Source organism: Beta vulgaris, chromosome 6 (genome assembly GCF_026745355.1).
Source record: "Beta vulgaris subsp. vulgaris cultivar EL10 chromosome 6, EL10.2, whole genome shotgun sequence".
NCBI classification, from domain to species: domain Eukaryota; kingdom Viridiplantae; phylum Streptophyta; class Magnoliopsida; order Caryophyllales; family Amaranthaceae; genus Beta; species Beta vulgaris.
In genome coordinates this window covers 17,536,319-17,550,034 of record NC_079207.1, presented here as the reverse complement: position 1 = coordinate 17,550,034, position 13,716 = coordinate 17,536,319, and the positions used below count along the sequence as shown (strand labels likewise).

General features: G+C 35.3%; 2 protein-coding genes across 6 annotated transcripts; one reads left to right on the top strand and one right to left on the bottom strand.

The window, feature by feature from the left end:
• The first annotated feature begins 2,367 nt into the window (after positions 1 to 2,367).
• Positions 2,368 to 3,524, top strand: LOC104896044 (protein MIZU-KUSSEI 1). Its single transcript, XM_010682728.4, has one exon. It carries the CDS (start codon positions 2,449 to 2,451, stop codon positions 3,169 to 3,171), a length of 723 nt encoding a protein of 240 aa, XP_010681030.2. The 5' UTR covers positions 2,368 to 2,448; the 3' UTR covers positions 3,172 to 3,524.
• A 2,407-nt stretch (positions 3,525 to 5,931) lies between these two features.
• Positions 5,932 to 11,088, bottom strand: LOC104896043 (probable glucan 1,3-beta-glucosidase A). 5 transcript variants are annotated; one of them, XM_048645782.1, is made up of 11 exons: positions 11,015 to 11,088; positions 10,669 to 10,918; positions 10,453 to 10,568; positions 10,215 to 10,334; positions 8,485 to 8,673; positions 8,109 to 8,267; positions 7,706 to 7,875; positions 7,467 to 7,622; positions 6,783 to 7,135; positions 6,494 to 6,679; positions 5,932 to 6,097 (listed from the first exon to the last, which is right to left on the bottom strand). In XM_048645782.1, the coding sequence occupies exons 2-11, from the start codon at positions 10,742 to 10,744 to the stop codon at positions 6,012 to 6,014; spliced, it is 1,611 nt and encodes a 536-aa protein (XP_048501739.1). In that variant the 5' UTR covers positions 10,745 to 10,918; positions 11,015 to 11,088; the 3' UTR covers positions 5,932 to 6,011. The 5 variants fall into 5 exon arrangements, with proteins under 5 accessions (XP_048501739.1, XP_048501740.1, XP_010681027.2 ...); XM_048645783.2 differs by lacking the exon at positions 11,015 to 11,088 and having other exon boundaries at positions 8,109 to 8,249; positions 10,669 to 10,966; XM_010682725.4 differs by lacking the exon at positions 11,015 to 11,088 and having other exon boundaries at positions 10,669 to 10,965.
• Positions 11,089 to 13,716: the final 2,628 nt, after the last annotated feature.

The window sequence follows — 13,716 nt, the reverse complement described above, 5'->3', positions numbered from 1 at the left end:
GAGTCTACCTGGGACAAACGCATTTTGATACGGGGAGACTATGCTCTGCAAAATTGGTTTGAGTCTATTGGAGATGATTTTTCATTAGTTACCTACAAATGCTCTAATTGTTGAGTCGCACACCGTATTGTCCGTATGTTAGCTTCACTCCCGGTCTCCTCTATCATCTTATAGAAAAGTTTTGGGTGAGATCGTTTTAGTCAAAATTATTATTGAGATGCATATTAGTTTAAGCCCCATATTATTTGTAATATAAATCCAGACAATATCTATCAGTTTAACACAAAATCGTAACAGTTTAATCCAAATATCTATTAATATGACACACAAAATAGTAGTTTAATTCTTACATCTACCAGTTTAACCCATAACATGTACTCCCTCCGTCCCATAATATAGTGCTTCATTTCCATTTTGGGTGTCCCAAAATATAGTGCTTGGTTCTATATTTAATTCCATAATTTTTTATGATTTGCCTAGAAAAATCGTGTCATCATTATTCGTTTGCTTCTTGAAAATAGTTTTTTTGCTTTGTATATTCAACCCAAGGGTTGCATTTAATGCTTTTTCACCAATTATTCTTCATTCTCTCTCCTAAGATCACCTTTTTCCACACAATATTTATTTTAATAATAAAAAGTTTTTACTTTCCTCTTAGATTCTATTTACCTTAATTCCCGTGAAAAAATGGAATCAAGCACTATATTATGGGACGGAGGGAGTATAAGTTTAAGCTCGTAAATTGGTAGTTTACGACCATAAGCTAATAAGGAGATCTCGTCTCAATCCTTCGAAATCACTGTGATGCGTCTCACATAATAAGAAGCTTTAATTTGTCTGTTATGCCCACTTTCTTTAGTCTCTTCAATATTCCTTATCTGTGGAACAAAAGGGGGCGAGGACTAAAATATATTGAATGTTGTTTCTCATTCGAAGGGATCTATATATATATAGGCTTTATCATGATTTACTTAAATAAAGATCTTTATTAATTCAAACTATCCTGGTATCATTTAGGAGTTATTTATATATTATTTGATGTAATTACTATTAGAACTTGGGACATTAATGCCAACCAAATAATGACAAGCCAAAAATTCCATCACAAATGCATTTTGCGATGGGGCTAATAACCAAATAACGATGGAAACACCTATCGTGAATGCCTTTTGCAACAAGCTAACAACGGGATTTTTCATTAATGATGATCTAGTTTACGACAAAGTTCCCATCGCTATTAGCATTTAGCGACGGGATTTCCGCCGTTGATAGTACATAATTTCTTGCAGTGATTTGATATCAAGAACTAGCTTGATCTTTGATTCCAAGGATTTCAAAGAGGAAAAAGAGGTTAGATGTCCTAAGCAACATATAGGTTTCAATGTTATCTAACTGAATAAAGAAGCACTGCACTTAGAGGTCCGGCCCGGTCCGTTGTCCGTTATGTGGGCCACGGGTCTGTCATGGTCAAGAAATTTTATTTCATGCCCGCACCGGCATCACGAGCCCACGTGGGTCGGCCCGCGGGTCGAACGCTCATTTTCTTTGTTTTTTAGCCCAAAACAATCAAAAATATAAAAAAAACAACATAAAACACAGGTCAGGTCCGTGGGCCTGGGCCGAGCCGTGGACAAAATTTTGAAATTTCAAGGCCGGCCCGGTACGGCCCGCCATTACCCCAAGCCCGGCCCATGTCCAGATCTAACTGCACCTAAGATAAATGGAAGAAGCATATTTTAATGATATCCTATTTCATAATAATGTCTTTTTTGTTTTGATGTTATTGACTAGTAAAGCATATTTCAATCTCCATTAACTAATAAAAGGGACTAATTATGACACTATGATTTTTGGTACGCGCAATTTAGGATGTTATAGATAATTTCTTCTTTTGATTAGTAACTTTTCATGTTGAACTTGTTGAATCTTAACCTAATATAATCTCAAAAAAGTGTGTATAATTATTAGTTTATCACTCCACCAAGTTACCTACTTTGCAAACATTGAATTCACAAAACACTTGGTCGACATTTACACCTCATTGACGCAATCCTTTCAAAGAGATATAAATTAACAAGTACATAATTCCTCTTCTTTTATTTGAATAAATCAATAAAAATATAGCAAAAAAAAAGCATCAAAATAATGATCAATATGAATGATTGAACTAGAGAATAATATAAAATTAAGCACCCTCACTAATAAAATGATTCCATAAGTGATTAGTGTTAAAAGATAAACTAAATAATAACTCCCTCATTAGTGGGCTAACTAGATTCTCATAAACCCATAAACCTTTTACTCCTATACGCAACGTTTCGTAGAAGCAACACTTTTTCTATATATATAGTAGTAGACTAGTAGAACTCAACATAAAACACCCACAGAAGAAAAAACACACACATACATCCTCATTCCTCCATATAAATATATATATATATATACACCATGCCCACATACAGGAGCATGAGGTCCACCCACATCGCCGCCAACGTGACCACCGTGGAGTGCCACAAACAAGTCCGAACGTGGCGGCTCCTCCGCACCATCATGGAGCTCCTAATTCCTACGTGTAATTGCAACTTCATCCAAGAAGAAAACCACCAAAGCACAACAACAAACCACGCTAAAGCACCAACTAGCTTATCAACCTCTTCCTCTTCATCTTTTCTTACAGGAACAATTTTTGGGTACAAAAAAGGTAAAGTGAAGTTTTGCATCCAATCAAACTCAAACTCAAACTCCGCTACACCAATTCTCCTCTTAGAATTAGCAGTTCCTACAACCATCCTAGCACGCGAAATGCGAGGCGGGTTGTTGAGGATTGCATTGGAGTGTTCATCTTCCAGTTCTGCTTCTAACTATGATTCATTATCCCTCCTCGAGATGCCGGTTTGGAAGATGTACTGCAATGGCCGAAGGGTGGGTTATGCCGTAAGAAGAAAGCCGTCTAAGACAGATATGGAGGTATTCAAGAAGATCAAGAATGTTGTGGTAGGTGCTGGTGTTGTTAATGGAAAAGAGATTGGGTGTGAAGAAGATGATATTATGTATTTAAGGGGTAATTTTGAGAACGTCCGTGGATCGTCTGATGCTGAATCATTTCACTTGATTCATCCTGATGGTAATATTAATCAAGATCTTAGCATCTTTTTCCTTCGATCTCGATGATTTTCGGCCTTCATATTAATCATTTAAAGCATCCTTTGGAAATTCAGTACTTCATGCTGTAATTTGCATGAGTTTTTTTTTTTTTACTGGGTTGAAGAAGGATGTATTTTGTTAAATATTGTTTTGGGTTGTCAACTTTTCATTTTCTCTCATTAGTTGGTGTTCTCACGATTTTCTCTTAGTTTTTTTTGCTGCTAAAGCGATTGTAATGCGCTTTCTGTAGTTATTTTGGAGAAAATCTGTGTACTTAATTAAAGAGGGTTGTATTGTTGGCCTTTCATATGTATGGCTTGCATATTGATTAACATGTACATGATTGTTTGATGAGATGTAATGAAAATACCATTTCGAATTACTATATGTATTAAAGTATTATTCTTGGTTGGATTTCAGTTGATGTCTTGATGATCTTTCTTTAGTATAAATATCATGGATCAGACTATATATATAGTTTAAGATTGCTTTTGATCATTTCTTGTGTAAATCTATAGTAGTAACAAGTGTACATATGCTTTGGCTTGTGAATAAGAACATAGCTTCTTAACTCTGATATTCCCATATAGGAGAGCTAGGAAGATATTTGAGATGAAGCATATGGCATGCACATGCAATAGTGTAATAATGGGTCGAAAATCATTTGATATAGTCAGTTTGATTTGATAAGGTCAATTTTCATTTAACGTAATTTCTTTTTTATAGTTAGTTTTTGTATGATATAACTAATTCTCGATTATAGTCAATTTTCGTATAATATAATTTGATTTTTATGTGAATATAGTCAGTTTTTGTGTGATAAAGTCAGTTTGGTTGCAAAAAAAATATTATTGTCAATTTGGTCCATCTAAAATGTTGACTGCCAAGTTACGCCAAATAAAATTAATCCAATTTATACGAGGCCTTTTGATAATGAGGGAATGGAAAAGGGTAAAAGAATCTCACTAATGAATACCTTATGGGTTAAAAGACCCATGAATTTAAACTTATGATAAGCTTAATTACTAGATCAAGGCTTACTTGGCATGGATTCAGTCAATATAAACGCTATCATCCATACACTACGTGAGAGCATAACACTAGGCATACATAATGCACACCATATAGCACCAGATAGTGATTGAGTGGCTGATTTGCGGGGGCGAAAAAGAAAGATATTAATGGAGCCCAAATTGCACTATATGTGGACCGTTGCCCAAACAAATTACATTTTGCTGGTAGCATTTTCCATGGGCCATTTCTGCGAAAGACAAAAGGGCCCGGGTGTTTTAGCATTTTCCCAAAGAACAATTTATTTAGTCAGATTTTTTCTATTTCGTTTTTCATTTATAAAAGTTTAATTTTAAACGCAATAATCATGTCTTTTTCCTTCCCACCTTTGTGCGTAAGATCCAATTAATTCATTTGTGTTTTGAATTCATAGCACTTTTTCTATTTGTTCGTCTCGTAATCAACAAATACATATGTGTTGGAGCACACATACACATGTGTGAACGCAAAATCATGTGCGTCCAAAACCAAGTAGTGCTTGGTCTAGTGTTTTGCTTTGTATCTCACAATTTTGAGGTTGTGGGATCAAACTCCACTAACGGTACTTTGAGGGTGGAGATTTCGCCTTACCATTCACCCCTACTTTTAAGGGACCTTACATACAAACCCGAGCCGTGTTGACCTGAGCGAGGTTACGGTTCGGTTAATGCACCTTTTGATTTTTTTCAATCTTGTGCCTCCAAAAATATGAATGAAAAAGTGAAACACAAAAAAGACAATGGTGATGTTTGTTGATTTTTTTCAATCTTATCCTAAATAATTTGGACAAGTTTTTTGGTGCTAGCAAAAAAAAAATTTAGTTCTGCCTTAGATGCACGTATGCATAACCCTTTTGAGTGAGGGAAGACTAGTCCTCTAAATCTACTAATTAGAATTTTCAAATTGTAAACTTTGGATAAACAAACTTTCATACAAACTATTCTTACTATAATAAAACCCTAGCCGACATTCTCTCTTCTCCTCTTTTCATGTAAAACCCTTTACGGGAAGTGTCGTGGATGTTTTCATCCCTGGTAAGTCCTCTTCTTTTCCTTTTTGTAATTTCTAGTTTATTTTCTTACTTATATATATATATATATATATATATATATATATATATATATATATATATATAATATATTCTTATTTCTACTAAAATAAAAAAAACCGAACTATTGTACAATAATCATTATTGACCTGTATTGCCTCTAGATTTTTACACTGTGACATGCTTAATTGATGCAAGAAAGGCGTTACTCTGACATGTTAAAATTTTTAGCTTTAATGGATTTTCCTCGACGCAATCTGATCCGACAATTTTGATGTGAAGTTACTTGGACATCGAGCTAAAAATATGTAATATAGTAAATATTGTTTAAGACCCTGTGGAATTGCTATGAATATAAACTTCAATATGGTGAGTGGAAAAAAAAGAATAAAAAGGATAGATTTCTTTACGTATGTTTCTGATATAAGTGTTTCATTTGTTGATTTCTATTTCTGATGTAAGTGTTTCATTGTTCATATAATCTGCTGAAACTGCACTAAGGATGTCTTGGCCTAGTGATTAAGATTAAGGTGCTATGAATAATAGGCTATAGGTTCGAATCCCCCTCTCCTTCTTTGTACTTTCAACTGCCTTCGTGGCTCATATGGATAAAATTTTTTTTTGTTGAAACTGCGTTTTTTTCCATTTTTACATATGTATGTAATCCGACAAGATATTGTAACACATAATTAGGATCAAAGAATAGCAGATAGCCACATTTGAATTTCTCTTCAGGTTAATCTCTTGAGAACATGGCAGGTATTGTGTGTCACAGAATCTGATACAAGAACAAGTAGCTACAAGTCAATACTAGGAACAGTACCACGTTGGAAGCTTGCAATCCAGGTGAACTGCCTGCATAGTACAATGAAATTGAAATACACTATCAGTATCATCAAAAGACCGGGATCGATGATTGGTGGGGGGGAGAGTTTCATCGTATATCCCCAGCAATCACCATATTTCGATAATGCATCATATATTCTTGAGTTTTGAAGATCTTTCACCAATTATCCCTCACGAATGGATGGATAGAACCCTTTGTTAGCGTTTAAAGACAGATCTAGCCTCAAACATAAGAAATAACCAAAAGCTGAAAGACAATTGTGAAGCCATCATAAACATCAAAACCTAACATACCAAAATGTCACTAAAGGGTAAGTGGTGAAAGGTTTAACTTCAAGGGTATATGGTGCATTTTGAAAACAGTAAAAGGGAGAAAAATCCCAAAAATAAATGATATATTCATACTCTTACTGAATTCAAGATAGTTCTTTCTAATATTCCATTCAAAATCCCAGTGTTTCCTGTCATTTTTGAGCGTCCAGTAAGCCCATCCAAATGAAGCAGCGTTATAAACATCTAACTGCGCCTTGCCGAAATTCTTGTAATCTTGCTTTGATCCGCTTTCTACATTCCATTCATTTACCCATTCCCCTGAAACTCAAAGCAATACTTAGTAAGTTTCTCAAGCTCATTAATTAGATTTTTTTTGCAAGAAATTTGCTAGGGACTTTAGCAACAAATTGTATCTCATTACCAATGAACACAAGCGGACCACTTGCATTGTTAAGTTGTTGCAGTTGAGTTTCCCTAGTCTTGTATATATAGTCAACATTTTGAGATGAGTTCATATTGACAAAGAAAGTATCAAAAAGGTTGTAGTAGTGCAGGTCTACCACAACGTTTGTGGAACCTATGTTAGCCTGATAGAGTTCAAGAGGATCTGCATTGCCTATTCTCTGGCAGACTATAACATAAGCTGATGAGGAATACTTTCTTACAATCCGGTAGCCTTGTTGGTAATATGAAAGCATAATGTCCAGCGGAACTCCGGCAGCTGATGGTTCATTCAAGAGCTCAATTCCCAGCAATGCAGGGTTCTTTGCATACCTTTAATACAAGAACTTTCAGCAAGTTGGTAATCCAGAAACCAAAGTGATTCGAAAATAGACAACCAAATAGATACACTGCAGGACATAAAGGCTTCATTCGCTTCATTACTAAAACCCGGTATGATTTTATCTTAGCTTATTTAAGCTGTAAATTGAACTTGAGCAGTGCTTATCTAAGCTTACTGGCCCTTGTATGAACTTTACTATTATTTATAAAAAATATTCCTGACGCTGAAAGGAGATAGATCTAAGTAGCTTCGAAAAATGGAATCAAATCAGTAGAAATTTAAGCTACTGATTTTGGTGGGAGAGAGAGTTAGTAGGCTTACCTGGAGGCCAAGAAGTCAATAACATCCAATGTTTTATTAATATTATCTTGTGAAGTAGGCCAATCAACTGAGCCATCTCTGCTAGAACTATGTTCCATTCCATTTTGAGAGCCAGGGGCAGCATGAAGATCAATAATGCACTTAATATTATATTCTCTGAATGGCAAATGTTATAAGCATATCAAAACACAGCTGAGTTCAAGCCATCAAGGATATGTGTATCAAGAGCAAAGACCTACTCGGCCCAGGAAAATGCATCATCTAATGCTGCCAATGATCCCCCAATGAAAGGTGCAGGAGGATCAGGATCATAAGCAATCCACCAGCCAACAGGGATCCTCACCGCATTTATCCCATGTCTGCTTAGGAAATAAAAGTCACCAATAGTGATAAAGCTGCTTCTATGTTCCTGCGCTTCAAAAGGTGAACAAAAGTAACACATATGAGAACAGGAAACCACCACAAGGACAAATAAGAGAATGGAAGAACTACAAATTTGTGTGCTTTCTATAAAGGGGTTCTCGACGCCTCTTCATGAAGGACATCAATTTTTTACGAAATATTTCTCACACCGAAAAGTTACATTTAAATTATTATCCCTATAGTCAGGAAGTGGGTTCAAATGCTAACAGATATAGATACCTCCAGTATCTTTTTGGCCTTGGCATGTCCATATCCTATTGCAAGCTGGAAATCACCGTGAAGATTATTGGAAACAATCGTCATTTCAAAGGTGGCAGCATTATCATCCCATCCTGGTGTTCCTTGATAATCTGCTGTAAGCTGGCTCTCTGTCAGAGCCTAGAATTACATGGCTCTCTTAGTAACTAACATTTCAGAAAAATAGCTGAAACTTGGCAGCAAGTTTATGTTGCAAAAGGGCGTTTGACTATATCTTGCAAACACTCATAACATACTTTTACTATGTGACCTATAATGTGAACTTCAGTGTTTAAATTTTTTGATGTATAATAAACCATCATCAACCTGCTGACAAGCTTGCCATGCAGATATATACCTGCAAATAGATACCACTCTGAAGCTTAATATGAATTCTGCTGCTATTATTAAGTCTTTCTATGTAAAATGTTTCGTTGGTCCCCGGTGCTTCTGTAGTAGCTGACACAGAACTTCCTTGAAAATCACATGTCCAAAACTGTCCTTGGGTGGAGCGTAATTGAAATTCCATCTGAGACACTCTCCACAACTGCAATGAAATTATTTGTTGCATAATAGTCATTATTTTGATGTCCAGAAAACTCATAATCTTAATAGCCATAAACAATTCCTTGAAATAATGCGGGTGTGTTCTCTTCACCTTAAAAGAAAGAAGTTTCAGGTTTGATAATTTCAGACAAGTTCCAATGAGTTCTAATAAGTTTCAATAAGTTTTAGTATGTTCTAACACCTAATAAAATAAACTTCAATATGTTCAAATAATTTTGGACAAGTTTCAATAAGTTTTCGACAAGTTCATATAAGTTTCAATAATTTCACAAGTTCAGTGTTCGCGCACCCTGAGTCACAAGTTGGAAGAACTTGAAAATACTTCCAATAAAAAAAATTGTAAATACCAGGGCATCAACTTCAGGAGGCAGTGACAGAATTTGATGGCCTAACTATAACTACTAAAGAAGGATGTAGTTTACAGACTATTGATCCAGCAAACTTCCAAATATTCCTCCAATACTACAAGTCAATCTTGCTGGAAAAATATTGAGAAAACTACCATGGAATCTATCTTTAATTGCCTATTTTGGTAGCCAATAATAGATCATTGTAATGGTTATGAGTTCTCGTGTAATTTTGTAAAGAAACTCAAATGCCAGTGCTCTAAGTAACGGAACTTAATCAAATTAAAATTGTGTTGTTCTTCAAGAAGATCTATTACCACTCAATACCACCTTAAAGTGGTAATAAATGATAATAGAAAATTATGAAGAAAAAAAACATGCATTTGGAGATGGACAAGGATTGCTATGGACATTGGCATGAGAATTTATTAGTAATTCGTGACTATTACCAACTACCAAGTGGGCCAGAAGTAGTGAACTCATTGATATGGGTTCTGATCAATTAGACAAACTTACTAGTCAGCCTCACTTTCATATTGCCAAAGCTATCACTAACAATAATCAACACCATATAGTAAAGAATTTAATTCACACATTTACATACAACTATACAAGAATTCTTGTTAGAAATAGTAATCTAGAAAAATCTAGTGTAAAGATCGAGATGAATTCTAAAGTTATCTAAACAAATATATATTGTAATTCAAGCATATTATAGAAAAATCTAGGACCGAAGAATCTAGAATAATCTAGCATCAGATATTATTAGATCATATAAGATTAGTGTAGAATATTGTAGATTAAGATATACCACTCCTATAAATATGTGTTAGGAGTGTGGAGTCATATTATGTACTTTCTCCCACATTCATAAGCAAGAGTTCTCATATCATATGTATCTCCCCCAAGTTTGTAACATATTATTCCAATCAATGAAAATTCATAAATTACAAAATTGGTCCATTAACCTTCTGCATGCGCCTGTCAAAAACTTCTATCAATTCTACATTTCGGTTCTAAGTGTTCTTGGTTATGAACTATAAATTTTGTAATCCTTTTCCATGTAGGACAATGACACATATAGAGTACCATTATCCCAATCAAATTCAAATGAAAACATTGAAGTATATGAACAACATATAAAACGAAGTGACAAAAGTAATCTTAAGCCAACCCGGAATGTTTCCCAGGAAGAAGGTATATCCCTACTGACTGTGACATTAGAGCCACCTCCATTTTCAGCAGAAACATACTTTTGCAATGTCACTGACTTAAACTGCACCTCTGTACCATCCTACAAATTAATTAAAAGTTGAAACACATTCATAAACTAAATTTAATTCAATCTTTATGAAACAAACTTAAAAATGAACTAAAAATTATCAAACAAATTCCAAGTTTTGAAATCTCACAAGCATATCTGCATTGGGAATGCCATCAAAAAGGGATGGCTTAATCCACCCTTCAATCACCAACCACCCACCTAAATTTACTCCTCTAACTTTGGAATTCTCCTTCAATCCTTCCACTTCATTCAACATACATTCAGCAAATACATATCAGTTATCAAAGATTGAATGCAGAAAAACTGCAAAGCAAATTTAGTTGAAGTTTTTAGCATTTCATACCTGATAGTGCAATAGAGAAGAGGAGCCAAAAAGAAAACAAAAATGCAAAGACCCATTTATGAAAAAGAAATTCCATGAGAAATTCAGGACTTGGATTATCTTGAAAAAGGAGAAAATTTGCAACCTATCTCCCACAAAAGTAGTTCTAGAACAAGAAAAAGAAGAACATAAGCGAAAGATTATCCAAACCCGTTAAAAGCACCAACATGAGCAGAATCTTAGTTATTCCTTTCTTTGACAATTACCAATCCTGAAAATTGAATTAAGAATTAAAGACTAGCATTATAGAAGTAAAATTGAAGCTTTATTTTGTAATTCAAAAGTTATACTAACACCAAAGAATCACCAATAAGTCATTTTTGTTGTGAGAAATATGGAGAGAGAAGTTATGTAAATATATCAAAGAGTATTGTATTTGTATTGATATGTAAATTGATCTCTTACATCGAAGGTATTTATAAGCAAAGTTTTCTACTGTGCACAATTGTAAGTTTTTCAGTACGGAAGAAAATTACCTGACATGCACTAAATGCACGCAGGGAAAGTGGACTTCACATATATGTGAACAATGGAATTGTTCATTCCACTGTTTCTAACACTCCCCCTTGAATGTCCACTTATAACTCATAATAGACGTTGTCTCATTAAGGATCTTTGTTAGGAAAAACCCTGTGGGAAAAATCTATAACTAGGGAAAGAGTACAACTATTATGTATCCTTATATGCTTAAAATCAACTGCCTCATTAAAAACCTTGTCAGGAAAAACCCGTGGGAAAAAACCTGATCGAAGGGAAAAAGAGTGCAGCGCATATAATACTCCCCCTGAATTATCAGCATACATCACGAAGATGACGCATTCCAATTTTTCGGACTAATTCTTCAAATTTCTTCGCCGGAAGGGATTTGGTGAATAAATCTGCAAGATTCTCACATGATTGGATTTGTCGATGTTGATCGTCCCTTCCTTTTGGAGGTCTGAGTGAAGAAGAGCTTTGGTGATAAATGTTTAGTTCTGTCTCCTTTGATGTACCCTTCGCTTACTTGGGTGATGCATGCAGTATTGTCTTCGTAGATGATAGTTGGATTTGTTGTTATTGTTTCCATCCCCATTCTTCTTGGATATTCTTGATCATTGACCTTAGCCATACACATTCCCTTCCAGCTTCATAAAGAGCAATTAATTCTGCATGATTTGATGATGTGGCCGTCAAAGTCTGCTTCGTAGATTTCCAAGATATTGCAGTACCTCTATAAGTGAATACATACCGGATTGAGACTTAGCCTTTTGTGGGTCTGATAGGTAGCCAGCATCTGCATATCCAATGAGTGACGCATTTGTCTGACTGATAGAATAATCCGAGATCTTGTGTTCCTCGAAGATAACGTAATAAGTGTCTGACTCCATTCCAATGTCTTTTGTTGGTGCATTGCTGTATCTAGCTAACAAGTTTACTGAAAAAGCTATGTCAGGTCGAGTATTGTTAGCCAAGTACATTAAGGCACCAATTGCACTTAGATATGGTACTTCAGGACCAAGAATTTCTTCGTTTTCTTCTCGTGGTCTGAATGGATCATCTTTCTCATTCAGGGAACGCACTACCATTGGAGAACTTATTGGGTGGGCTTTGTCCATGAAAAAACGTTTCAGAATTTTTCTGTATAGTTTGATTGATGGACAAAAATCTCATTTCTTAGATGTTCCATTTGCAGGCCAAGGCAAAATTTTGTCTTCCCGAGATCTTTCATCTCAAATTCTTTCATCAAGTATTTGCAGTCGCTTCAAGTTCTCTAGGAGTTCCGATAATGTTCAAATCATCGACATATACAGCAATGATGCGAATCCTGATTTAGATCGCTTAATGAAAACACAGGGACTGATTTGATTATTTTTGAATCCTTCTTTCAATAGGTATTCACTAAGACGATTATACCACATTCTTCCAGACTGTTTTAACCCATAGAGTGATTTTTTCAATTTTATTGGGCATGTGATTTTCTGGTAGTTTTAGTCCATCAGGAACTTTCATATAAATATCTGTGTCAAGTGAGCCATACAAATATGCGGTCACTACATCCATCAATCTCATTTGCAATCCTTTCGAAACTGATAAACTTACCAGAAATCTTAGTGTAGTTGCATCGACTACTGGAGAATATGTCTCATCATAATCAATCCCTGGCATTTGCGAGAAGCCTTGGGCTACTAATCTTGCCTTATATCTAGTAACCTCATTTTTCTCATTTCGTTTTCTCACGAATACCCATTTGTACCCAACTGGTTTTACACCTTTTGGTATTTGGGTTATTTGACCGAATACTTCACGTTTTTCAAGTGATCTCAATTCTGCTTGAATTGCTCTTTCCATTTTGGCCAATCTTTTCTGCGGCGACATTCATCAACTGTATTTGGCTCTACATCATTTTCATCGTATGTCATTTCAACCGCTATCGAGTAAGCAAAAATTTCATTCAAGACAACATCTTTTCGATTCCATTGTCTCTTTGTAGAAACATAATTAATTGAAGTTTCATTGTTGTCTATGCTTTCATGTTCCTTTTCTTCTGGAACACGTTTCCTCATTTTTGTTTTCATTATGATTTCATCATGCTCGTTGGGAGATTTATATTAATTTCGTTCGTTGTCTCCCTTGCCTTTTCATTTTTCTCGGTTTTAAATCTTTAGAACCGGGTGGTCTGCCACGTTTTCGACGTGCTATTGACTCATTTTCAATTGCCTTATTGTCATTAGGAATTTCAATCCGTTCCGGAGCATTCGCAGCAGGTACATGTGACTTTGTCACTTTCTTAATATCTGTGAATGCATCTGGCAATTGGTTTGCAATACTTTGCAGATGAACAATTTTCTTGACTTCTTGTTCACATGAATTTGTTCTCGGTCCAGAAACGACATTTGCGATGCGTTCCATGTAATTTCCGATTTTATATTTTGTGGGTCCACTTTCTCCCCCCCTAAGGATGGGAATACCGACTCATTAAAATGACAGTCGGCAAATCGAGCCGTAAATAAATCACCAGTTGTTGGCTCT